The sequence below is a fragment of the Centroberyx gerrardi genome, chromosome 13 (genome assembly GCF_048128805.1).
Source record: "Centroberyx gerrardi isolate f3 chromosome 13, fCenGer3.hap1.cur.20231027, whole genome shotgun sequence".
Taxonomy (NCBI): domain Eukaryota; kingdom Metazoa; phylum Chordata; class Actinopteri; order Beryciformes; family Berycidae; genus Centroberyx; species Centroberyx gerrardi.
The window spans coordinates 10,000,511-10,024,426 of record NC_136009.1 but is presented as its reverse complement, the minus strand read 5'-3'; the positions used below and the strand labels follow the sequence as shown (position 1 = coordinate 10,024,426).

The following is a 23,916-nucleotide window of genomic DNA, read 5'->3' as shown; positions in this document are numbered from 1 at the left end:
CAGTTGCTCATGCAGCTGCAAAGAATAAACTGTTTATTGGTGTTTATCAATCATCATAAAGATGGAGGTGTCGTCTCGGATCCACGTGCATCCATGTAGAAGAGCTAAAAAAGGACACTTTGGAACAACTTGTTGTAATTGTCACCAAGACACTTGTCTCTCACTGTATATCGGAACTGACAAAGAAAGGTATTTTATAAAAAAATATTGTCTCACACAGGCCCATTCATTCCAATATCAGTTAATTGGCAGCAAAATCAAGCATTACCACAACAGAAACCCGGTGTAGATGCTACTTCTGTGTATCCACACTTCTGCCTTAGTATTTTAGTATTACTTTTAATAGTCCAGTGTCACCCACAATTGAACGATCACATTTGGCTCCGTCAGTCATCGTACAACAGCACCAGGCACCAATTTATGGTTGCATTCAGATAGTTTTTTGGTAACTTTCCCTCGATCTTTCTCTGAGACTTTAGCTGAGGAAGGAGGAGTCAGAAGGGAAAGCTGGGAGCTGAGGCTAGTAATCTGCGGAGAATCCCGTCCCCTGCAGGCCTCGGCACAGCAGAGAGAACTCCTTCACAATCTCCTTAACGCGGCGCTTGTTGGTCTGCTCCCTGGGAGGAAGAAACGGGGATCGATATAGTTTATCAAAACATGTCACTTACACCAGTAATATCAAATAGGCTTGATATTAATGACCTCACATAGGATGAAAGGGGTATATATATATTCTGAGTTAAGTGTCAAAAATTAGAAATGTTGGAAAGTTGGGGTTACAGTTTCAGGATTAAACAGCACCAGTTCCTGGGACAGGTTAACCCTTTTTTTACAAATCAGCCACTGATAGTACTGATAGTTTGAATAGTACCGTAGAAGCTGCTGGCTGAAGGTGTCCTTCTGCTCCATGGAGACCTGGGCAGAGGGGAAGCCCGGGGTCTGCAGTGTCTCCTTCAGCCACTGGGACAGCAGGGCCGGACAGTGTCTGTTCAGACTGAGCAGCACCTCAGAGAAGTGCTCCGTCAGGCTGCGGGGGGAGCCGCCTCCAACCGCCTGCCACAGGAGCAAAGAGAGATGCTTCCATTTCAACATAGTATGTTGTAATGAGACTGAATGCCACAGAGAGACTGCATTGCATTGACTGGATTTGAATTACAGGCTAAAAACCTTGAAGAGCCCCTGCATTAGACTTTTTCATATTGTGCTATGTTCCATCTGTTATACATAAGTAAGCATTCCTTGAGACAGAAAAGCCCAGTAGTCTGGCTACTAATCATATACAAGCAAGCTGGATAGGAGCTATCTTACCACAAGACCTGTTAAACACAGATGCGGTCGTACAGTTCTGTTCATTCATTCCTCAATTCATAAAAGCTAGTGGGTGGGTGTTCATCTCCAACATCATCTTAGTTATAAATTATTGATATCCCATTACGCTGAAAAGCAGGGCGGTTCAGAAGAAAAATATTTTCATATGAAGTTTCCATATCGTGTCTTGCATATTCCTTCACTAGGTTTATCAGGACATGTTCACCTGGAGTATGGTCTCTGTCAGGAGCTTTCCATCCCTCTGTAATACTTCCCCAATGGGTGGCATGTCTTTACAGCGAGGCAACAACTCTGTCTGTCAGGGACGGGGCAGAAATAACAAAGAGTGTATAAGTTGATGAGCTAAAATGATGTGTTTGACAAAGATTGCGGTGTTACATTTAAATGAAGTGCTTCTTTAACTTGAAAGCAGAGACAGTGTGTGGTTGTTATTAACATTTTTACATTCTGGTTGTAGAAAATTGGGAGTTAACTGTTAAAGTGAAGCATGCTCCTGCCTCAACTCACAAAGAACAAACTGGCGGATTTGACCGTGGGCGTCTCTGGGAATTTGAGTGACAGAACCCCTGGACAGGAGAGAGGAGAGAAGATAAAAAGAACATTTCTTAATGATTACTTCACCACAAAAGTGCTGTTCTAGGCAGATTTTCAAGATCAGAGAAAAAGAAAAAAGATTTTGAGAGAAAAGTTGATACAGCATTTTCAACATGGTATTTTTTGTTGAAAGACTTTATCAAGCTTAGCAAGGTCAAAATTTGAATTTGATAGCACAGATAGCCCCAGACAAATTTAGAAGGGGTAAACTCATGCCATGCCATTCATTCTCATAGTTCCTTTGACATGCTTCTCAGAAATCACTGATCTTCAAACGATGCTATGAATGAGTCAGTCATGTCTGTAATCCATGTAAATATGTCAGAATGCCATGTACATGTAGTGATACTCACCACAGTAAAACAGAGCTTTAACATCCAACTGGTCAGACAGGTACAGATCAGGCTTCCTTTTAAGAATCTAATGGTGAAAAATATACAAACTGGTTAGGCAAATGTGTCTGTCTGACACAGATCTGTATAAAGATAGACATGTATAGTCACACCAACCTGAGCATGAAGTTGCATAAACGATTCTGCAATATCAGGATGATCCCTCGGGCCTGCACAATTAACATAACATCAGCAAAGACAAAGATTGGCCTAAAAATGTATCTAATTTGTCTTTGGCCCTTTACTACCTTGCTGAAAGATGGTGAGAGTAGCGGATGTCAACACTTCAATGAGGCTTTTGATGGAAGAGATGTGGTGTTCCTCTCCAGCAAATATGTGAACCATCTAAAATGACAGAGAATGACGGATATACAGTATTTCACAGACAGACGCTCCCACAGATTTTCGAGCTGACGGGCCGCTCGACCTTGAAAAAAAACACTCGGGCCCCGGACTGCGGAGGCGTACCTGACGCGCGAGGTCCAGAGCCGAGGCTTGTGGGAAGGCGCTGTAGATCTGCCCCAGCATCTCGCTCAGCTGGGCCACCATGGGGCCAAAGTCATGTAGGAGGGTTCGAACGGACTTCTCGAATACCCCGCACACTGCCTGGGGGAGGAGGAGCGCTGTGAGAGAGTGTGAGTCAGTAAGCACACACACACACACACACACACACAGTGACACACTCGTCCGCCCATGCAAACTCATACATGCACACACATTGCACAACATCATACACATATGTGAAAGACATATTTATGCAAGCAGTATAAACCCTCCTACCTCCACCACTTCTGAGTCATCGAGCCACTTGCTGAGGATGGTCTGGATCAGTGCGAACACTTGCTGTAACACAACCACGACCTGAAAATATGAAATAAGATTCAGCCTCATTTGTTAAGCAATATACACACAAAATTGTATGAAGAGCTATAATGTCTTTAAATACATTTCAGTTCATTTCAGCACATTTCAACATTTTACATGTTTTTGTGAATGAGGCCCAATGTGAGGGGAAATAAACAAACCTCCACACATATAACCCTGCTATTGGGAGACAGTTGAAGAAACATGATGCTTTTTCCCATACCAATCCCAAAGATAGTTGCAATAGTATACAAGGATAGTGTAGGTAACAGTAGATAGATAGACACTAGAGTAACTGTGTTCATGGAGATATACAATACTACGAAAGTCTAATTTTATTAATGGGATGCAGCTGGTTGGTCTTTCTAATTTGGGTGATACATGTAACTTACTTCATTTTGGCCCGGCACTTCAATGCTATTTCAGTCGCTCGCACATTGTGCTTGTTGGTCTTACTCACAGCCACTGACAGGAGGAGTTTTCCAGGTTGCACTATCACCACCAACGGCAATGGAGCCACTCAAAGTGCAGTGACCACACTGCGCCAGTCTAGCACCCGGGCTTACCGGGTTGTGTGTGGCCTGGGACGGTGTGTGTCTGCTGGTGGCTGCTCCCTCCAGGCCGTCTGACTGTCTGCTGATGTCTAGAGTGGTGAACAGACTGGACAGCATCCCCAGGATATGGATAATAGACAGTTTATTAGTGGGGTTGGGCTGTAAAGAGAGAAAGAGGAGGATGGGTCAGACATATATAGAGGCTCTGTTAAGAAAGTACAAGAGGGCAGTAGAAGTGGGGATATTGTCAAATGTCTGAAATAACTGAATTTTCAAGCAAATATGTGCTTTAAATGGGAGCTTCTGCCTGTAGTGTTGGGGTTGTTACTGGAAAAAAGTAATAAATTACACATTACTTGTTACTTTTCTTAAAAGTTACAAATTACTTTACTTATTACTCCCTGAGTAAAAGTAAAGTAAAGTAATTAGTTACACTACTTTTGTGTTACACCCTAAAACGTTTGTGCTAGGTTTACTTACATTCATTGGGCCAATAAATATTGTAGACCTAAGCCACAGAAGTAGTCTAAAACTCTTTCTTTTAAGGTTTTTAATAAAGATAGAGCCTACAGCATTAAATTCCGACTTTCCGAGTTCTATTTATCATTTATTGCCTCATTCATGTGCTCTCTATTCATAATTCTGATATTTCCAGCATGACTTGAAGGCAGGAGAAGACAAGGGGGATCTTTTGATAGATATTACGCCAATAAAGAGGTTAAAGAGGCTAAAGAATGTAATGCAAGGAACACCTATCTGTTAGATCAGTAACTGTAATGTGATTACAGAAACTGGAACAGTAATGCCAGACTTTACTCCATTACAGGAACAAGTAATGTGATTACAGTAACGCATTATTTTGTAACGTGTTAACCCCAACACTGATCAATAGACAATTTCTTCAAAATAATAAGATGGTTTGTATTCTCATTATCATCACCACAACCACCATCATTGTCATTCTGAGTATTCATGTGGTTCTTCCAGTCTGCCTTACCTCCTGCTGGGCCAGTGTGTCCAGCCTCTGGACATGGGGGGTGATGAGGGAGTGCAGGCTGCCCAGAATCTCCTCTACTGGCAGGGCAGACAGGAGGAAACCCAGGGCCTGCATCAGCCACATGCACTGGCTGCTCTGCACACAGACACACACAAACATACAGCACACGTACACACACACACACACACACACACACACACACACACACGGTGCATGCAGACATACAGACACATATATCATAAATGCTGTCATCAGAGAGAAGGCTGGTGCACTCAGAGTAACGTGGAACTGTTAAGTGTTGAAGGCTGTATACTGACCTTATGGATTTCTTTTACTAGTACATCCTAGAAAATAAAAACAACATACACATTTCAGTAAGTTTACACATTTCCACTAAACTTTCCTCTAGAAACAAAATATATAAAACCAAAGAAACCAAAGAAATCACACTTAAAGGTGCTATATCTAACATTTTAACATCAATAAGTCATTTGTCAGTCTGAGAAATTAGTATAATAATCATAAACAAAGACATTTGCCGAGAACATTGGCAGCCTCTACCGGCCTCTACAGCATTTTACATTGTGTGCCATCGGGTCAGATTTCATCTGCTGGATTACTTTATGGCAGAAAGGGAGACTGATTTATGGCACAAAACAGCAAGTGGGTTGCTGTTCTTCCAGCAAAAACAGAGCTAAAGCTTTCAGAGTTTCTTGTGATGGCAGATGGTGGAAGGAGTGAGAGGCCGAGGGAAAAATCACTTCCAACATATTTATCCTCTTCAGTAAAGCCGGAGAAAAGCAAATGCACATTGAGTGACGTCAGCTCTTTCAATCAGTCATGCTCTTTCATGCTCTTTCAATCAATGGGGTTCATGGGAAATGTGGTCTTAATTGTGGCCTTTGAGAAGCACTAAGAATACCACTGATGTGAGATAGAGGCAACCAATCGACTCCACCATGGTCTCATTTGTTTACGGAAAATACACAAAGGTATTACAATTAATATGACAATAATGTTCTGTATTGATGTTTAATAATGCTACATGCAGCACCTTTAAAGACAGCTATAAACATGGTGATATCTATAACCAAGCTGTCTCTCTGACCTGTGACACTGTCATGATGTCGTGAACGTAGGGGCCCAGGTCTTGTCTGCACTCCCGGCAGATCCTCTTCAGAGTGGACACACTGGACACAGACAGCTCCGCCTTCACCAGGCCCTGGAGCACCATGGGTAATATGCCACCCAGCATCACCGGGTGGTCGGCCAGCCACTCAGCCAGGGATCCTAGAGGGCAGGAGAGTTCATGGAGCCAGTAAAAGGATAAGCATACCCAAAATATCACCAAAGTGGCAGAAACAAGTGTCAGTACAGTGGCTGCTAGAACATGAAAGTCGTGACACACATTGACTTCAGGCTTCATTTTAGGAATGAAAAGAGAGAGGAAGATAGTCCGCATTCTTATGCTCCAACACAAGTTTTAATGACAACATTTCAGATCAAACCCTTGAGAGTGATGCCACACGCCTATATATAGAATACAGCATTACAGAAGATAATCTCTTATACAATGCTGTGTCTTGTAATTGTCTGTTTCCCTCAGCAACATAGTCAGAATGGATAGTTTCCATCCACTTTCTCTGAGATAAAGCGTCTCTATAAGTCAGTTCAGCAGGATCCGCAGAATCTGCAGCTGACAAACTGCCTTTGAGAAGCAGGCAGATATCATAAAGACAAGGTTCAGGAAGAGGGGTTATACAAATGAATTGAAACTGGTTTTGCAACATTACGTAAAACCAGTGTCTCCAAAATGGCATGCAACCTATCTCCCAGTAATCAGCCCCTTTGTTTCCTTCAGCACTCGGCTTTGGGACGACGAATTAGAGAGGCACTCGGTGAGCACAGACCCTAAATTATCTCACAACTCGCGCTCAAGGATCTACCTTGTGTTGTATTTAAACACCCTCCTAATATTCACCAGATGTTTGTACAGTCTGACTTGCCTCTAAAGAGAACTAACCTTGGTACATTTGTATCCCAAACACAGAATAGCAATTACAGTGTGCATGCTGTGCCCAGTGCAGTTTTACTTCTAAATGTCACGCATTCATCCATCCCCAGTCTGGCACCATTTTTAACCTCAAGGGCATCATCATTTGTGCCAGAGCCAATGTTATACTTGTTGAAATGCCCGTGCAGCTTCGGTTACATTGGTGAGACTAGACTAAAACTTATATTTTGTAGTTTATTTTATAAATATATTGTATCCGAACAGTGCTTGTATATTGATTTTCACAGTAACTTTGCATAAAACAAGACTCCAACATTTCTTATATCTTCTGACAAAATTATATTAGTGATATTCTAACCTATGTGTCAACCTATCATGGGCTGTTATCCCATATCACATGCATCCCGTATTCTAAATATAGGGGTGTGGCATCATTCTCAAAAGTCTGACCTTACGAAGAGCCAGTAGGCGTTTACCACTGTTTGTGTGTATTTGGAATGAAAAGAGGGCAGAATCTATGACTTCATATACAGTATATCAGTGGGAGAGGTAAGTCAGAGGGATAGTGCAAGAGAGGAGAGGGTGTGTGAGAGAGAGAGAGAGAGAAAGAGTCAGAGAGGAGGTTCAGAGAGATGGAGAGGGAAAGAGAGGTGGGAGGAAGAAATAGGAAAAGAATAAAGGATTTAAGAGAGACCTATGGTTACCTATGGTGTACATGACTGTGTCAGCCAGCATGACGTTGCTGATGTTGATTCTGGGGATCAGGCCGATAAGGCCCGGGATAACATCAGAGTAGTTCACATCTATGGTCTCCGCTATGGACTGGAAGCCAAATAACAGCGCCTCGGTGTCCTGGAGAAGGAAAAGGTGTGGGGACAGGTCAAGAGAGGAAGAGGAGAAAACACACTCTGGAACAGGTAGGCAGACAGAGTTACTGGACATGCTCTCCAGTTCAGTTAAGTATTCCGATGGGAGCTGGGAATGACATTACCTGCCATACAGCTGACTGTTGGGGGTCCATCAGCTGCCTGCCCAGCCTATCATAGAGGTTACTGAGGAGCTCTGCCCCCAGCATTTCATACACATACATCAGAGTGTCGGAGATGTCCACCCTGCAATGCAAAAACAACCATAGGAGCACATAGAGATACACTTCAAAGCTCAATGTAAAAGAGAACTGGTTAGAGGTGGAGTTAATAACTATCTGCAAGTGTAATAGAGAAACTGTGCTTCCAAATATAAACTGTCTAAATATAGCCACCAGACAGAAAGATCTACCTTTGGTCCACTTATGTCCAGAGGCTTTGTTTGTTGTGTGGGAGACCTTGAAAGTTTTTAGAGCTCCTTAAAAGACAGCCGTCGGTGTCCCGTCTTACCTGTAGATTCTGAACTGCTCCTTGTCGTCAGAGGACCAGGAGGCGTACTCCTCCTGCGAGGGGTAGTGGGATTTATGCAGCAGCACGTCCACCAGCTGGAAGTAGACTGGCCTGTAGACCTGCAGGTAAACTGCCTGCTTCTCCTCGTCGAACGACAGGATGTCGTCCTGAACACGGGAGGAATAACAACCAAACCATTACAACACAAATGAAAGAAGCAGTGCTGATCTCTGTGTTTTGTGATCAAAAAGACACACTCTGAGTCGGCTGCATGCATGAATTAAATTCTCACATATACACATAACTAAGTAAGAAAAAATGTAAAATCATCTGATGTACATACAAAAAAAACCATGAAGCCCCAGTTTTGTGGCATACAAATATGCACACAAAGATCCCCACTTGCTTGTGTAATAACTTGAAATTAATAAACTGTAATAAACTGCAATCAACTGAAACTAAAACCAGCATCCACTATGGGAAACTTAACATTTATCTGTACACCAAAGGGAAATCTGAGAAGGATTCAGGGAGTGTTCTCTACAAAACTTGTTAACACATTCCCATTCTAACGTAATGCAGCCTCCATACCTGCAGAGTGTACCAGAAGGTGAGCGTAAGGGAGCTGGTGGTCTCGCTGACTGGGTAGTGTCCAGGGATGCCAGTACAGAACAGAATCATGTTGACCAAGGCCAGGTATTCTTGCCACCGCTCCACCTGCTCCAACAAAATCCTGTCACACATAAACACAATGAAGAACCAAATAGTTCAAAAAAACCAAATAGTGAAGCCAGGTTACAGGATGAGGGTGTGTGTGTGTGTGTGTGTGTGTGTGTGTACCTGGAGTGTGTTTCCCCCAAAGCAACAGCGATGCGACAGATACCATGTGAGGTCTCCATGTCTCCATCCTGAGCCGCTGCCTTCAGCTGGTCATGAAGACCCAGCACCAGAGGCATCAGGTTCACCAGAGCATCAGTGTACCTGCACACATGTAATTATGTACTCCCACATATGCAAGCAGCATGAAAATGTATGCATACATACACACACACAAACCCACACACACACACCATGACTAATGCTCCACACAAAAGTCTAATTATTTAAAGTCCCCATGAAATGAACTCCCATTACTTTTACTTACCGGAAAACACATGATCTTTCATGGTGACCTCATGCTGCACTGGTAGGCGTAAATAAAGATTTCTAACCAATAAAACCATCAGGTTTTTGAACAATCCCGCCCCTCCGCACCCCTCCCATCAAATAAAACTGCCTTTCTCTCCCTGACTCATATTCCAGTGGTTTAGACTTTTGAATGATCCCTCACTGCATTATGTCCCGCCCCCAACATCCTGTTTCAACAGGAAATGCATCAAATCCAGGAAGTAAAGATGCCATTTGATGGGGTCTTTAATCATCAACCAAGTTCTGACTCATACACCTGAAAATACAACACATACACACTCTACAGCAGTGAAATGTTATGACTGCGCTCCAGCTTATACCTCACCTCTGGCAGTCAGGCTGTGAGATGGCGTTGACGATCGTCTCCACGGCCGTGTCAAAGAGCTCCGGGTTGGACAGTGCGGTGAAGCAGTCCTGGACCAGTCCCTGGCTCTCCCCTAGCGGCACGTCCAGCCCCAGCCAGCTGGACAGGCAGCGCAGCACCCTCTCCTTCACCTGGTCGGGGGAGTCCTGGCTCTGTAGCAGCTGACGCAAGAGGGGACACACCACCGCCCACTCCCCAGCCAGGGCCTCCCTCAGCTGGGCGCGGCGGGCCTGAGCCAGCCGGCTGCTCTGGAACTCCTCCGGCAGCACGGTGAGCAGCTCCAGCAGCGCGAGGCAGCGGGCGTGGGGGTCCTCTTCGGCCGCCGCCGCCGCCGCCGCGCCGCCTTCGGGCTCGGCCTTCTCCGGTTGGAACGCCCTCACCATTTCTGCCACCGGTTGGGGCCAAGCCTGTGGGATCAGGTTGAGAGCCAAAGAGGCCAGCGCCACACACAGCCTGGTCAGCACCATTTTGGGCCCCGAGGAGAAGTGCAAGATGTGGGTGAGGAGCTGCATCTTCAGGCTCTGGTGCTGGTCCGTGTGGAGGTCGCTCCAGTGACGGGAGATCTTGGTGTGGAGGGTGCTGGCGCCGAAGAACTGAATCTCTGGGAGCTGTGATGACAGAGCAACGAGCCAGGGAACAGATCCACACAATACAGACGTTATAAGAGATGTAATAGCTGCTGTATGATATAACTATACATTAACTTTTTATTTCAGCTGTGAGAAATATCCAGCATCTCCCCGTGTATTGCTGCGCCAACCGGCACTCTTTGGGGGAACGCTGACATCCAACCCATCTATCTTAACCATAACGTTGCCCAAGATCCCTTAGCACATCATGTACTTTCTTTTGCAGGAAGTGACAGTAGAAAAGGTAGAGAACAGAAAGCGGCAGACCTTGTCCGGGCGGAGCAGGGCCCAGCAGAACTGCCACGCCTGTGCAGAGGTCTGGGCCTGGGTCAGCCACTTCTGGGCCACATTCTTATGCTCCATGTCTGGGTCATAGTACAGCTGGTAGAGAGCCTGGGGAGAGGGAGGGGAGGAGGAGCAGAACAACCTGTGAATTTTGATAAGGAGAGTCGCTGTGGATAGAAATCATGATCAAAATCAACAATGAATGACCCTTTATTTTCTGTTTCAGTATTTTGATTTTGGAGGCATGGTACTTGCATGAAGATATTATCTTATGCAACAAGCTGATACAGCCTAGGCTACAAGGAATTGACTATTTTGATTGTGTAGCCAATCAATTGCACAAGAGCAAATTTAAATTGCTTGCTGAGCCGCAATTACAGCAAGCACCATACAAATGCACAGAGGTGGATGACCAATTGTTTGAAAGGGGTAAAAAAAATATGTGTTGTCATGGCAACTAATCCAGAGCACATGGTGATGGTTATTATTAGGACAGCATATGCTTATAGCTGGTATCATGTTACAAAACGTCCTTAAGCCTAAAAACCCTGTGTTGAACTACAATATCGGCTACACACTGCCCTTCGCCTTTCATTTGTTGCATGGTTACTCGATTTATTGTGTCAAATATATCCAGCAATGTGAATTATGAATGTGAATATTAGGTTTTGGTTGGTTATGTTTTGCTTGTAGCCTACATAATCAGTTTAGCGGCAGTGTTTCCTAAAGCTGTTACGGAAGCCGCATCTGTAATTCAATAAACAGTAATTCAATAAAGTGGCTTTTCGCTGAATGACAACTTACCGACTCCACATTCTCCACCGATAAGTCCCAGTCCACCACCGGGCTTTCTCCCGGGCTGGCTGGAGGCTCCATCTGGCGCAGCGTGTGAGACCAAACAATTAGAAGGTTTCCTCCTGTTGTCCTATGGCTATCCTTTAGAAATTAAAGCCTGATTGGTACAAAAAATAAATAAATAGAATAAAACGAGCGCTCACTGTCCAGTAGTGTAAAAGAACACCGACAAGGGACGAGGTGGGTCATTCAGCTGTCCATCTTGCTGTTAACTGTACTGTATGTGGGCAGTGCGCTCATGCGTGACGAAATACTGACCTCTTTGGGGACTTAAAAGTTGTTGTCTCACATCACTATGAACAAAGATCTGGCAGCTGTGTAAGTAGGCACTGACTAAACTCCTCTAAAGCCAAATGGTAGACTCGCAGCGAGCCGGCGGCATGAATGAAAACAGTGACACTCGTCCACGGGCTTGACAATGCACGTTGAAATGTTATAACACCGTTGTGGCTGCAACAGGCGCGCCTGGACGCACCGACAACTGCGCATCTGACGCACTGACAGCTGAGCGGAGTGCGCCACCAAGCCTTCGCGGCGGAGAACTGCGAGTACTAAAGAGATGATGCCTGTCAGAGGGAAAGATGCTGAAGTGAATTGTTCTGAAAGGGAAAGCACAGAGGTGGAGAGTGAAACGTGTATTGGCGGCGGGATCGCTCGCACTTTGCTCATTAGAATAAAGGACCGTCTCTATGCCGCTGCCGCCGCCGCCGCCGCCGCCGCCCGCCTGCCATGCAGCCCCACCCCTACTTCTCTTCTGCCCGACTCCCTCAGGATATTTTTAGCGCTGATGATGTGCCCTGTCAAATAACGTAACGGAAACAACCCCGATCTCCCGCAAAGAACGGAGCTGGTGTGGAGAAAGGGCGCACTCGGTCCATTTTCACTGCGATCTCCGGGGAAGGACGCGGCGAATGAGATGAAAATTGCAATTAATTTGGTGTTTTGCGCGCTGGTGGTCCTTACCGGCTCATCGCAGACAAAAGGTAGGGTGTCATCGTCGGTGTGTGTCTGTGTCTTCGTGTGTGTGTGTGTGTGTGTGTGTGTGTGTGTGTGTGTGTGTGTGAGATGTGGTAAGACTTGACATCCTGCTGACGTGAGATAGCCTCGTTATTGATTGAGCACATGATGCTCTCGGCAGTGTGTTACAGAAAGTTGATACTGACCCCGCACACTGTTGGCTGCATTTGTATCATTTAGCCTATAAACGTTGTGCAGGTTCCTTATTAGCTTCCCAGACCCAACACCTCGACTGGATGATGTGCACAGGTTATCTCCTCTCTTCACCCAGTGTATTGATCTAGAGTGAGCTAAATGTAATCCTCATTATTCATTTGGTCTACGGTCCACCAACCACCCAGGCGCTAATAAAGGATTAGACCTGATGTTTTCCATTTATTTTATGACTTGGATACGTTCTTGCATGCATAATAAATGCACTTGTAATTCAGACCTTTCAGGTTATCTCATTTCCTTAATTACCAGACCTAATTAGACCGCTGTCAAACTGATATATGACAGAATCTCTGGCCACTTGGCAATGCTCCCTTGACCTGATTCATTAAATTCTGGACAGAACCCAAATCAATCAGTCACATAATAAAGTGGCAACATCCTAGAGACAACAAACCGATAAGAAACTATCAGAGAAGACCTTTGCCAATAACACTTAAAACTGCATTCATTCTACAAAGATTTAAACACAACCTGCAAGATGTGTGCTCCTGTTTCTGATCTAAATTGTGATCTTATTATTTATTATTATTTTACTTATTACTTATTACTTACTTATTACTTTATTTTCTACTGTATTGTTTACTACTCTATGTTTTATCGTGTAGCCCCCTGCTGCCATTCCTTGGCAAGGTCTCCCTTGGAAAAGAGATTTTGAATGTCAGTGGGACTTCCTGGTAAAACAAAGGCTAAATAAAAAACATATAGGCTATTAAAGAAATACAGTAACTTATGCTGAATCCATATTAGTGTTCTGATATGTTTGTCTGGAAATGAATCTTATGTCACACATCCAGTCTTGAAGGAAACTGTGAATGTGCTTTGTGTTATTAGCAAAAATTGTATCCTTTCATTCCTATAATGGGATTTATCTTTATTCTAAAGGTCTCAGCAGCCCTTTGCCTGCCGTCCTCACCCCGACTGCCGTCCCAAGCCAGGCTGGAGCCTCAGCACCCCCTGTCCTGCCAGTGGATGCTGGAGATGAGGTCCCACAGCGTGTGCGTGACCCTGCAGGCTGGGACGGAACCTCAACTAAAGCCACAACCGTTACCAAGGCCGGAGGGATAGTCCAATCAGAGACTGCGACAGATACAACATACAGGAATAAATTGGCGACCGCAACCTCCGGAGCGACACGATCTCAGCATACAGCTGTACCAACTGTCATGACTGTTAGCCCAGGTCAGCCCACCGCCTCTCTCCCAGGTAATCAAGATCAACCTTTTAAGTGGAGACCCTTATATGATGCACACTTTAACACAATGCACTCTCACATGGTATAAATAACACACAGAGAGGAAATTATGGTCAACATGTCCACAATCAATTGTACATCTATACATTTCCATTTCAGTCTATTCACTTTATTAATATGATCATGTTCCTGAGCATTGTAGCTCATCAGTCTTCAAATAAACCAACCTACTAAAAGTAGGACTGTTTGCAAACACAGACAGACACAGACACACAGACACCCCTCATAGAACAGCATATATAGGGCAGTGGCCTCATGTCTGCCTGGGATGACTAGACTGACTTTAAAGGTGTTTGTGTGTGTGTGTGTGTGTGTGTGTGTGCGTATCTGTGTCTCTGTGTGTCGCAACATGACTTAAGAGGTGCCCTTTTACAGATCAGATAAAAATAACTCCCCCCTGTTGGCTGTGTCTTCATGTCGCCTCTTTGAGCAGCTCAGAAATAACACACAATGTGACATGACACAATCCAGATCACACTCTCTGTGGCCCACTCTTTAGCTGCTGTCATCGCCTCTCTGTCTCTCCCTGTAGACGTAATGTGCAGGTCGTCGCTCGGCAGAGGCCGCAGTCGGGAGTTTCTCATCACTTGAAAAGCTCCAAATTATATCACTGACTACTTTTAATTACTTCATAATTCAACTTTTGGAATGTGACCAGGAAAGTGAGTTTGTTTTATGAACAGTGAGTTCATCTTTGCTGTATTGCAAGTCAATGGAACAAGGACAATTTTAGTGTGAAGATGTTCTTTTAAAACCCGGCCCAGCATCATACAGTATACTATGACCGTCTATCACCTGATGAACAGTGTGTTGCACACCACTGTTGCACTTTGCTGTTATTATTTATTATTTAACGTTTTCGGGCCCCATCTGTCAGCTTACGCAATCCATGACATTTTCCTTTGACCTCTTTTGCCTGCAGAACTGCCACTGACCGGATGTTTTGCTTGTGGCACAAATCTCAGTAAATCCTTCATTCTATCCTGCATGAAAAGTGCAGGAGGGCATCCATTTCTGACCGACATGTTTTACCCATTCTAATGTTCAGTCAAACAATAACTGGGGTTACGGGGTGGCGTACCGTGCCTAATAAACTGGCCGCCGTATGTATTTACTCTCCTCCTTGTAGCTTGTAGAAAAATGATCTTTGTATTGTTGTAAACTGACACTGCATACTTCCGTCCTTGTCTCCCCACTTTCAGCTGCTCCAGACAGCCCTTCATCCCCTCCCGCTCTAACAAGCTCCACCCCACTGAGACACTTCTCAACCCCCGATGGCACCACCCTCCTGGCCGGAGATCCCCACCCCACCTCCGCTCCTCGCTCTGCCCCGTCACCCCAGGGTACAACCCCCGGTCCCCAGCCCCGGTCTGAAGCCCTGACCCCCGCCCCCACACAGCCACCCACCTCATGCCGCCCTCACACCTCTGCCCCGGCCCGCGCCCCTGCTGGGCCCACACATCAGGATGTCCCATCCGAGCTTAACGTGGGAGATGAAGGTAACGGGATTGGAAAAAGGAACTGTCTGGCGTGTATCGGTCATTTATTAATATTTAGCTAATGCATCTGTCTGTATATGCTCCGCTGTAGTCTACAAATTTCATTTGCCATATTGTCGCCGTCAGGGCAAAACCTTGTAACTCCAATTTTGGTGATTTTGATGTTTTAACTTAAATTGAATGATTACATGCTCCTCTATGGGTTGAAAAATTTCTGCAACCCTTGGGCTCATAGAAACCTTTCAAAACCCCATCGATAAACTGAAAAATGCATGGACATCAAGCTAAAAACAAGGCTGTTCTTTCCTGAAAAGTTGACATTTTGGAAATACAATTTTCACCGGACAACAGCGATAAGCTCAATTCAGTTGGCAAGTAAGCAGTTTAGGACAGCAGAAAGGATAGACAGTATAGGGTAGTACATACGATGTGTCATACATATTGAATAAACTTCAGGCAGTAATCACTTTGAAGTTATTAGATTTGAGGACAAGATCATAGAATGCAATTAAATAGAACTTTATTGCAATCACTCACTTAATTCCATCAGTTTACCTTAAAAATGTGTTTACAGTAACTGTTTCATTACCTTTATTCCCTCCCTGTGCCATGTAGACTTCAAGGGGCCGCACCGCCCCAGCTCCCCTCTGGACCCCCTGATAGCCGGTCTGTTGTCAGTGCTCATCGTCACCACTGCCATCATCTCCGTCATCCTCTTCCTCAAGTTCCGCCAGCGGACCGACCACCCGGAGTTCCATCGACTGCAGGATCTACCTATGGTAAACTAGAGTATATATATATGTCTTACAATACAATGTAGTGGTAAATACAAAGGGAGATAATCACAAGGCAAATAACAACCATATGATAAAAATCAATGAGGCCAATTCTTTGAGGAAAACATTAACTGATTGTTTTTTTCCTTAAGAGATGTATGATGATATGATGTGAATTCACTTTGCCTATAAAATTGCATGAACTCTATTCCACAAATAGATCTCATATTCAGTGTCGGATTCACACGTATTTCAAAAAAGCAACTTATATCAAAAAGAGGAGAGGAACCTGCACACTGTGTTACAACAAATAAGTGTGAGACCTTTTTGTTGTTGCATTTTCTGTCACGCCTATGTATCACATTTTTCTGATTGTTTTAGTTTTGAGCCTTAGTGTTTTTCTAACAGTGTGTGGTTTCCTGTCCTTTTTTAGATTTAAAATATTCACCTGTAGCTGATTATTGTATGGACTTGTTTTTGAAGAGGACTTATTGTTGCTATAGTCATTCTAAACAACTAAGCCACACTGAAAGCACAATTCACCTTCTTTCATCACCCCCTCCAGGATGATTTGATGGAGGACACGCCTCTCTCCAGATATTCCTACTGATGGAAGCGCCTCATCGGTCACTTCTACTCCCCAGATCAGAAGCAAAGCAGACACCAAAGGATGACCATGGTGGATCCGAGCAGAGCCTTTGCCTGGATGCAGCTGCGTCCCCCTGATATCCTCCGCTGATCAGTTTCCCCCTCTGACTGTGAAACTCGTGTCAGCGCTGAATGCTTATCAGTGGCTCCATGCGTAGGATTCTCAAAAAGACCATCAAGTCCTTTCAATTTGAGGTTCAACATTATTTTCACATTCCCTTTAAAGTTCTGGAAATCTTTAGTCCACTGAGAACAGTTGTTTTCTCTGACTGACTCTCCTAATGTATGCACAGCACTTTAATGTGGCATGAACGCCCCCTAGGGGAGATCAGAGGTAACGTGGATCAAGGTTGCATAAAGTGTCCGATGAATTTAATAGACAACCTCAGGCTTAATGCTGTCAGGTTATGTAATGAGGAATAAGATAACGAGGGACAAAGACGGGATGGGAGAGACAGTAAGTGCTTCGGGCCTTTGGAAAGTCTCCAACATGCCCAAAATGCCGTGAGAGTATCCAGATGTAATCCCCAAGCTGACCAAATATTAGAGAAGTGCTCTTTCAAACCAAATTGCCTGGTAGCACAGGTTGTCTTAACACTGGCATCATAGGTCTTACATAAAATCTACATGCAAATCACAACGGGAAGGTGATTTTATTATTCAAAAGCCATATTCTTGGAAGAAAAGACAGCTCACTCCTCTAGGAAGCCATTTATCGTTCAGTTGTACAAATTTAACACCCAAGTATAATCCAAATTCTAGGTGGGAAATATCAAATGATGCTTCAGAGTATTGTGGCCTTCACTCCAGATCAGTCATAAGTTATACAGGACTTGAACGTGTCGTATAAAATGTCATCCTGGTTTCGATGTTGGTATAAAACTCGGATTTGTTTGTGCTCCTTTTGATGACGAATGTTTTATTCACCAGTGGAGACCGAGAAGAGGCCCTGCTACACTCAACGCAGGTGAAAATTTAAACATGATCAAAAATGTAAATGTGAAGTATAACTACTGTTATTGTTAAATATCATCAGAAATATGTAAGTCATATTTATAAATGATCTATTTAGTGTGTATTCCCGTCACACGAGGCGCTCCTTCAAATGTGTGAATTGGAGACGATGATTTGCAGCATTGGGATATTTTCAAGTTTAGTGCGATCCAGATTGTTGTTACTGTATCTATATTAACTAGAGTGTCTTGCAAATGTGCTGGAAGCTATTGGAGTTTTTACCTGGTGTGACTTGTGAGTTATCTTACTGTTAAAGTGCCAACAGTGATGTATGATATAATGCAGTTGAAAAGTGGACTGTCAGAAATGAATGTTATAAGGACTTGCTGTTTGATAATAAAATAGAAACCCCCGTATTCTGAGACTCCAGTTGCACATGCTGATAGAGTGGGATGGGATCTTGGAGAATTCTGCATCCTTGTAACCCGAGCCATGGGCTGATGCTAAATTTTTTATCATCCGTGATTATGTTTCATGGGTGTGTTTGAGCCCAACAGTTGCCTATAGTTGTCTAGATGTTGTCGTTGACTGCAGAGTTATGAATCCACTTGTTTAAACAAGCAATGTGGACTTTGAACAATCACCCAGATTAGTAAGGAGTGCCACTCCCTTTACACAAACCTGTAACACAATGTTAACCTAAACTCACATGGCATCTACACCCAGCTCAACCCCCACTGACACAAATTACAGTGTGGTTGTTTAGAACCAATGGATAATATTTAATATCGTCACTGTCTGGTAAAAACATTGTATTTGAGTGCATTTTGAAAGCTTTTCAGAATTTTTATTAACCCATAGAGGAGCATGTAATCCTTTACAGTGAAAATATGAAAATCACAAAGAATGGAATTAGGAGGTTTTCACATGACACCGGCAATATTTTTGCTTAACCGTTTTCCATTATTAATATGTTGACCGCATTCATGAGTGTTAAGTACTTGAGTTTGGCAGCTTAGTAAGAGTAAAAATAAGGTTAGACGCTGTTACAAAGACTATGTCCATCAATCATGAAAAATACATTTCCCTTTTGTTCATAGAATCTCTATTTGTTTAGGGCACATTTAAGGCTCAAGTGGCCATTTCACACAAAATTTCCACATCAGGGTGGACTGAAAAAGCTGCCAAGAAAAACGGGCAGAACTTGAAATCACGTGGGAGCGTTGACCTGTGGACATATCGCCTACATTCATTAATCAACCCTTCTAGGAGAACCGGTCAGGTCACTTGACAACATGAACGTCACATGACTAAAAATGATAAAACTGGTCAGAGGTTAGCACTCTCTCTGTATGGTAGTTAATCCAGACTGGGCCCGGTTCAAATGCGATTGTGTGAGCCCATCCTTAGGGCCTCGCCGTGCTCAGCGGGGGCGGAGCGGGATGTGGAAGAAACCTCAATCGCAGCAGCCAAAGAGCCTCATCCGCGGCCTCGTCCAGCCCAGCAGGTAGCGGCCGAAGCTGAGAGTGGTCAGCATCATCCCGAGCAGAGCCACGTTCCCGAACGCCCCCCGCATCCTTTTCTTAGGGTCTGATTGGGTATGAATGAAACAGCAGGGTGAGTACTGGCATCCACAAGAATAAAAAAACTTTCTTTTGAGCCATGCTGGACAAAACCTACAGTAAGACTTCAGTGAACATCTCCAAAGAAGCACTAAAAAAACTGTCTTACCTCCTGTAGAGTACCCATGTGCATACACCTCCCTGCTTATGATCCATACCGCTCCAAGTCCACTGGCAAGACGCTGTGGTAGCCACACACACACACACACACACACACACAGAGATCACACACTGATAAGACACCATTTTACAATCCAAATGACTAATATTTCCACTTCAGTGTCTGCCAGTAAGAATCAACATTATATAATATATTGAACTCACAGGACAATGCAAGCCACCAACAGCCAGGCAGAAAAGGAAGGCGGGGTAGACCTCCAGACTGGTGGGAGGCGATAACAGCATGTTAACTTTGACCTCATTTAGCCTTACCTAGGTATGGTGAAAGGCTAATGCAACACAGCTGTAAGTGAAAGTGTGCTATTAAATGGTAGGCTAGTCACACTGTGTTTAAGCCTACTTACGTGTTTTGGTGCGCACGCTGGATGCAGTTGAAGATATTTCCAGTTTCTGGGTCATCGCTGTACATCTGAGGATACTGTCAAATAAATAGAACAATGTCAGCAAGCTGTAGACTTGCTAGTTTGTTTTGAAGGGTGGGTCAAGATGCTGCTCCTTCTACTTCAAGTTCAACTAAAAGGGGAAAGCTCCAGTCTGTGGCAATGATTCTTACACTGACTTATATTATAGGGCCTGAATGAGGAATAGTTGACTACTTCTTTCCTTATATTCATTCTAACCTCAATCACTCTACTCACACAGACTTTGTACTTCTTGCGGGCTTTGCCAACTTTCATTGCCAAGTGTCCAATCATCAACATGCTGGCAACGCCAGTGAGCACCACATATCCATACTCCTTAGACAGCACCACCATCCTGACACCTGGAAGAGGAAAGTGAAATACATTCTAGTTAGTTTTGGTTACTTAACATCAAGAGGAAGGCATACTGAAACAGTAAACCATATATTTTATTATTTTATCTTATTTTAAAAAGTATTAATTCTCACTTTTTTTATTTTAATAACACACATCTTCCATTCCTATTAATAGTCAATAAAAAGGAAAAGGGGCTTTTTTTAGGCAAGACGACCGTCGGTGGGAAAAGAAGAAACGCTGAGATATCTATTCAAGCATATGAACACATAACACATTCTGGCCGTTGTTAAATGTGTCCTCGCAGCTTTTCAAAAATATGATTCTGCACATTTCAACGAAGAGAACATGCAGGCAAAGGACCACAGGAGACCAAGGACGAGGTCAATCGAGGATACCAGTGGAGCATGCATAGGCTTCTGTGGTTAAGATGACAAGTTTAAGAGCAAAAGCGGAAAATCCCATTAAAACAGACGCATTTACCTTAGATTTCAAAGATGAGGTGCAGTGGGTTACGGCAGGCAAGGGAAAGTACAGTAACCGACCCGATTACACTGTAGTTTCTTAATCAAAGCGTAGCTCAATGTCCGTGTGCGTAGAGCCTGACGTAGAATATAAACAGGCGGGGAGGGCGTGAGACACCCGGGTAAGATCGTCTATGTTTTAGTGAGGAATCACTCGGTGGTTAACTTCCAGTCCGCAAAAGTGGCCGTTAATCATCGGGCATGCGCTCTCCTTCTGCAACTTTGCCCCAGACAGACTGCACAAGCTGTTACCATAGCGACCACTATGTCACACATCTGAAACAAAGCTGTTTGGTTTCTCTCGAAAACTACCCATCACACAAACGTATACTTTACGTTTAGGCTACTTTCGGCTTGTGTAATGTGATATAAGATGTTTTCCATGCAAGATATCTGCAACAGTAGGCCATATCTCGCAACTTTTTCTTTAATGCCAAATACGACAGCAGACCATGCATCAGACTCTGCTCTGCTATGTTCCCCCGCCATGCTTTCAGGTGACGATTATGGTACCCGGAAATGTTGGCAGAGTGAGAGCTCTTGCTTCTTCCCCTTCTCAGGCTGTAGTTCACACACTTCACAGAGGATGGTTTTTACATTGTTTTGTTTCCTGCTGCTACTGTTAACAGCCCATAACCTACATATAGGTTGGCTATAAAGTAGCCTAATTCGCAATTTTAATATAATTCCAACTTGGAATAACCAAGACCTATAGGAGGTTGTCAGCCAGTTATACCTTAGACTTCCACTTACAGTACATAAACATAGCTTATGACTTTGACTAAAAATGGTCTTCCTCTTTATGTATCGCTCTGTTAGCTACCTTTCTTTTTACATTGAACATTTTAGGGATTTGGGTGACACGCTTATCCAGAGTGACTTACAATTAGTGCAACAGTAGAATAAGCTCCAGTTCCTAGATCACCAACATTACAATCAACCAATAGTAAGGAGTGCAAAGGTCAGGGGTGTGACAGCATTTCTGTGAGCATTGAATGATCATGTAAGAGATAAGTGCTTGCAAAAGAAATAGGAATAAAGGCCAAAGAGGTAGAGGAGTTTTTTTTTTTTATTAGAATGTTTTTAGAGTGAGTAGAGAAAGATATGGGAGGGGGTTATGATTTAATGGGGAGAAGTGATGTGGGGTAGGCCACTTCTTGAAGAGATTTGCTTTCAGCCCATATCTGTCCATTCATTCTGGATGCAAGACTAAGTATTTCAAATAATCTCCATACAGCAGCTCTAGACGTTGCCTAGTCATTATAATGGCAATGCTACTGGATGCATTGCAGCCCACTAAGAACCGGTTTTACTGCCTTTATACAGACCAATTCTACACCTACTGGAAAGATAACAAATCACAAATGTTACTATGTGTAGCTGTAATTAGACTAGTTGGACTCTTTTTCTGTTGCAACTGTATATACTATTTCAGAATATTTTGTCTTCCATTTTATTGTGTTATTCACAATAATGGATTTTTTTTAAGGCTTTACTTATTATTATTTAAGAAAACTTGTTAGTTGCTACCAATACCATCAAGAATCATGTGGAAACCAGCCCAGCTGGATAACAAAATGCATGGATAGAATGAATTATATAAGAATAGACAAGTGTTGCTAAGTGGCTGCTCACTACACTAAACATAATAGAGATGTTCTACCAAGTACTTGCCACTAGATGTCACCATAAAGTCACTGAACATCTGAATGACATAGAGACAGCTGTGTGGATTAGGACAATCCACAGGATGGCAAGTGTGAAATGCATTAGGTTATACATGCCTATAGGCGTATTGGTCTATTTTCTGATACAGGGGCAGAATTACATGAACAGCTAGGCTTCGATTTGCATTGTGTGTGTATGTGTGCGTGGTCATGGAGCAGCGGGTGCTGATGATAGCTGGGGCTTGATTTGACTCTGGGTATAGTCTCTTTCACAGACTGCCAGCAGCACATCTGTCCTCCTCCTCCATCACGCCGAGTCTGATTCAGCACTTCAACACCTACACACAGAACCAGGAATAGACTCAGGACACGTACCAAGACTAGAGGGGAGAGAAATACACATGCTGCCCGAGACCACCCTGTCCCATCCCATCCCATCATGTGCTGATTGTAGCGGGGCAGAGTTGCATTAGGGGTGGCCTAAGGCTGGCATGTCAGTCATTATAGTAAAAGCCCTGTGGTTTGTAGTGTGCGTAGACCTGAGGCAGAGAAGCTTTTTGTAAACATATAGGGGGAAGACACCCATCCCTCAGTGCTATTACTGACCCTCTCTCGTTTCTAAAGCCTAACATGTGTGATCTGATCACATGCACTATCATGCGTCCCAGGTGTCAGGTGCCTCTGCTTCTTTGTGTCACACACTACCACCCCCCCACCCCCCACACCTGAGGCATATGTAATGAAGGCTGATTAGTGTATGCCTATGCAACACACACATTCACACACATACACACCCACAGACACAGGGTAATTTGCAGCCTCACACACACACACACACACACACACACACACACACACACACACAGACTACTGTGCACTACACACACGCACACACACCTGAGGCATGAGTGAAGGCTGATTACTGCATGCCTAGCTGCAGCACTCTAAAGTAGGTCATCTTTGACACAATACATAGGTTCCACATTGGTAACCTATGCATGGATTAGTTTACACTTTGCTTGCCTCGATTTTTTTTGTTTTTTTTGTTGTTGATCTTCCTTTACCTCCGCCACACAGAGCTTTCCACACTCACTCCAGCTCACTCCAAAGCGTGAGCTCACTCCACAACGCCCCCCATATACAGTTGAGCGCGTCCCCCTCATTTGGATTCAGTTTCGGAAAGAGAGAGGACGGCAAACACGAAGGGGAACAACCGACCGTGATCAGCGCAACGCAGCACGAGAAGACTTTGTGGCCAGTCACAATTTGTGAATAGTTATGTTGAGATAAAAGAAGAGGAGTCTGATAAATTAATGAAAATTGGAACTGAATGAAGGCTTGTGGTCGTCAAGTTCAAGATACAGG

At 43.9% G+C, this 23,916-nt stretch overlaps 2 protein-coding genes and 1 long non-coding RNA gene across 3 annotated transcripts; 1 reads left to right on the top strand and 2 right to left on the bottom strand.

Annotated features, from left to right (window-relative positions):
- Positions 1 to 10: 10 nt before the first annotated feature.
- LOC139933433 (importin-13-like) lies at positions 11 to 11,788 on the bottom strand. The gene is made up of 21 exons (XM_071927509.2): positions 11,391 to 11,788; positions 10,569 to 10,694; positions 9,634 to 10,280; positions 8,961 to 9,101; positions 8,712 to 8,853; positions 8,121 to 8,287; positions 7,736 to 7,856; positions 7,449 to 7,596; positions 5,839 to 6,020; positions 5,048 to 5,074; positions 4,731 to 4,865; positions 3,746 to 3,892; positions 3,096 to 3,176; positions 2,784 to 2,921; positions 2,564 to 2,660; positions 2,433 to 2,485; positions 2,277 to 2,343; positions 1,837 to 1,895; positions 1,535 to 1,624; positions 872 to 1,053; positions 11 to 617 (listed from the first exon to the last, which is right to left on the bottom strand). The coding sequence occupies exons 1-21, from the start codon at positions 11,460 to 11,462 to the stop codon at positions 521 to 523; spliced, it is 2,919 nt and encodes a 972-aa protein (XP_071783610.2). The 5' UTR covers positions 11,463 to 11,788; the 3' UTR covers positions 11 to 520.
- Positions 11,789 to 12,072: 284 nt separating this feature from the next.
- Positions 12,073 to 15,224, top strand: LOC139933435 (uncharacterized). Its single transcript, XR_011785598.2, has 3 exons — positions 12,073 to 12,424; positions 13,557 to 13,877; positions 15,129 to 15,224. It is a non-coding gene; the product is annotated as an uncharacterized LOC139933435 (long non-coding RNA).
- A 3,404-nt stretch (positions 15,225 to 18,628) lies between these two features.
- Positions 18,629 to 20,991, bottom strand: mgst3a (microsomal glutathione S-transferase 3a). The gene is made up of 6 exons (XM_071927518.2): positions 20,844 to 20,991; positions 20,244 to 20,368; positions 19,950 to 20,023; positions 19,750 to 19,807; positions 19,535 to 19,607; positions 18,629 to 19,393 (listed from the first exon to the last, which is right to left on the bottom strand). The coding sequence occupies exons 2-6, from the start codon at positions 20,358 to 20,360 to the stop codon at positions 19,260 to 19,262; spliced, it is 456 nt and encodes a 151-aa protein (XP_071783619.2). The 5' UTR covers positions 20,361 to 20,368; positions 20,844 to 20,991; the 3' UTR covers positions 18,629 to 19,259.
- Between the last annotated feature and the right edge of the window lie 2,925 nt (positions 20,992 to 23,916).

Coding starts and splice junctions, on each gene's coding strand:
- LOC139933433 (XM_071927509.2), bottom strand. CDS start 11,462: ATGGAGCCTCCAGCCAGCCCGGGAGAAAGCCCGGTGGTGGACTGGGAC. Junction 8,288..8,711: donor CCTTCTGGTACACTCTGCAG/GTATGGAGGCTG, acceptor TCCCGTGTTCAG/GACGACATCCTGTCGTTCGA. Junction 3,893..4,730: donor ACACACTGGCCCAGCAGGAG/GTAAGGCAGACT, acceptor CTCTCTTTACAG/CCCAACCCCACTAATAAACT.
- mgst3a (XM_071927518.2), bottom strand. CDS start 20,360: ATGGTGGTGCTGTCTAAGGAGTATGGATATGTGGTGCTCACTGGCGTT. Junction 20,024..20,243: donor GCAAGAAGTACAAAGTCTGT/GTGAGTAGAGTG, acceptor TTTATTTGACAG/TATCCTCAGATGTACAGCGA. Junction 19,394..19,534: donor ACATGGGTACTCTACAGGAG/GTAAGACAGTTT, acceptor ATACCCAATCAG/ACCCTAAGAAAAGGATGCGG.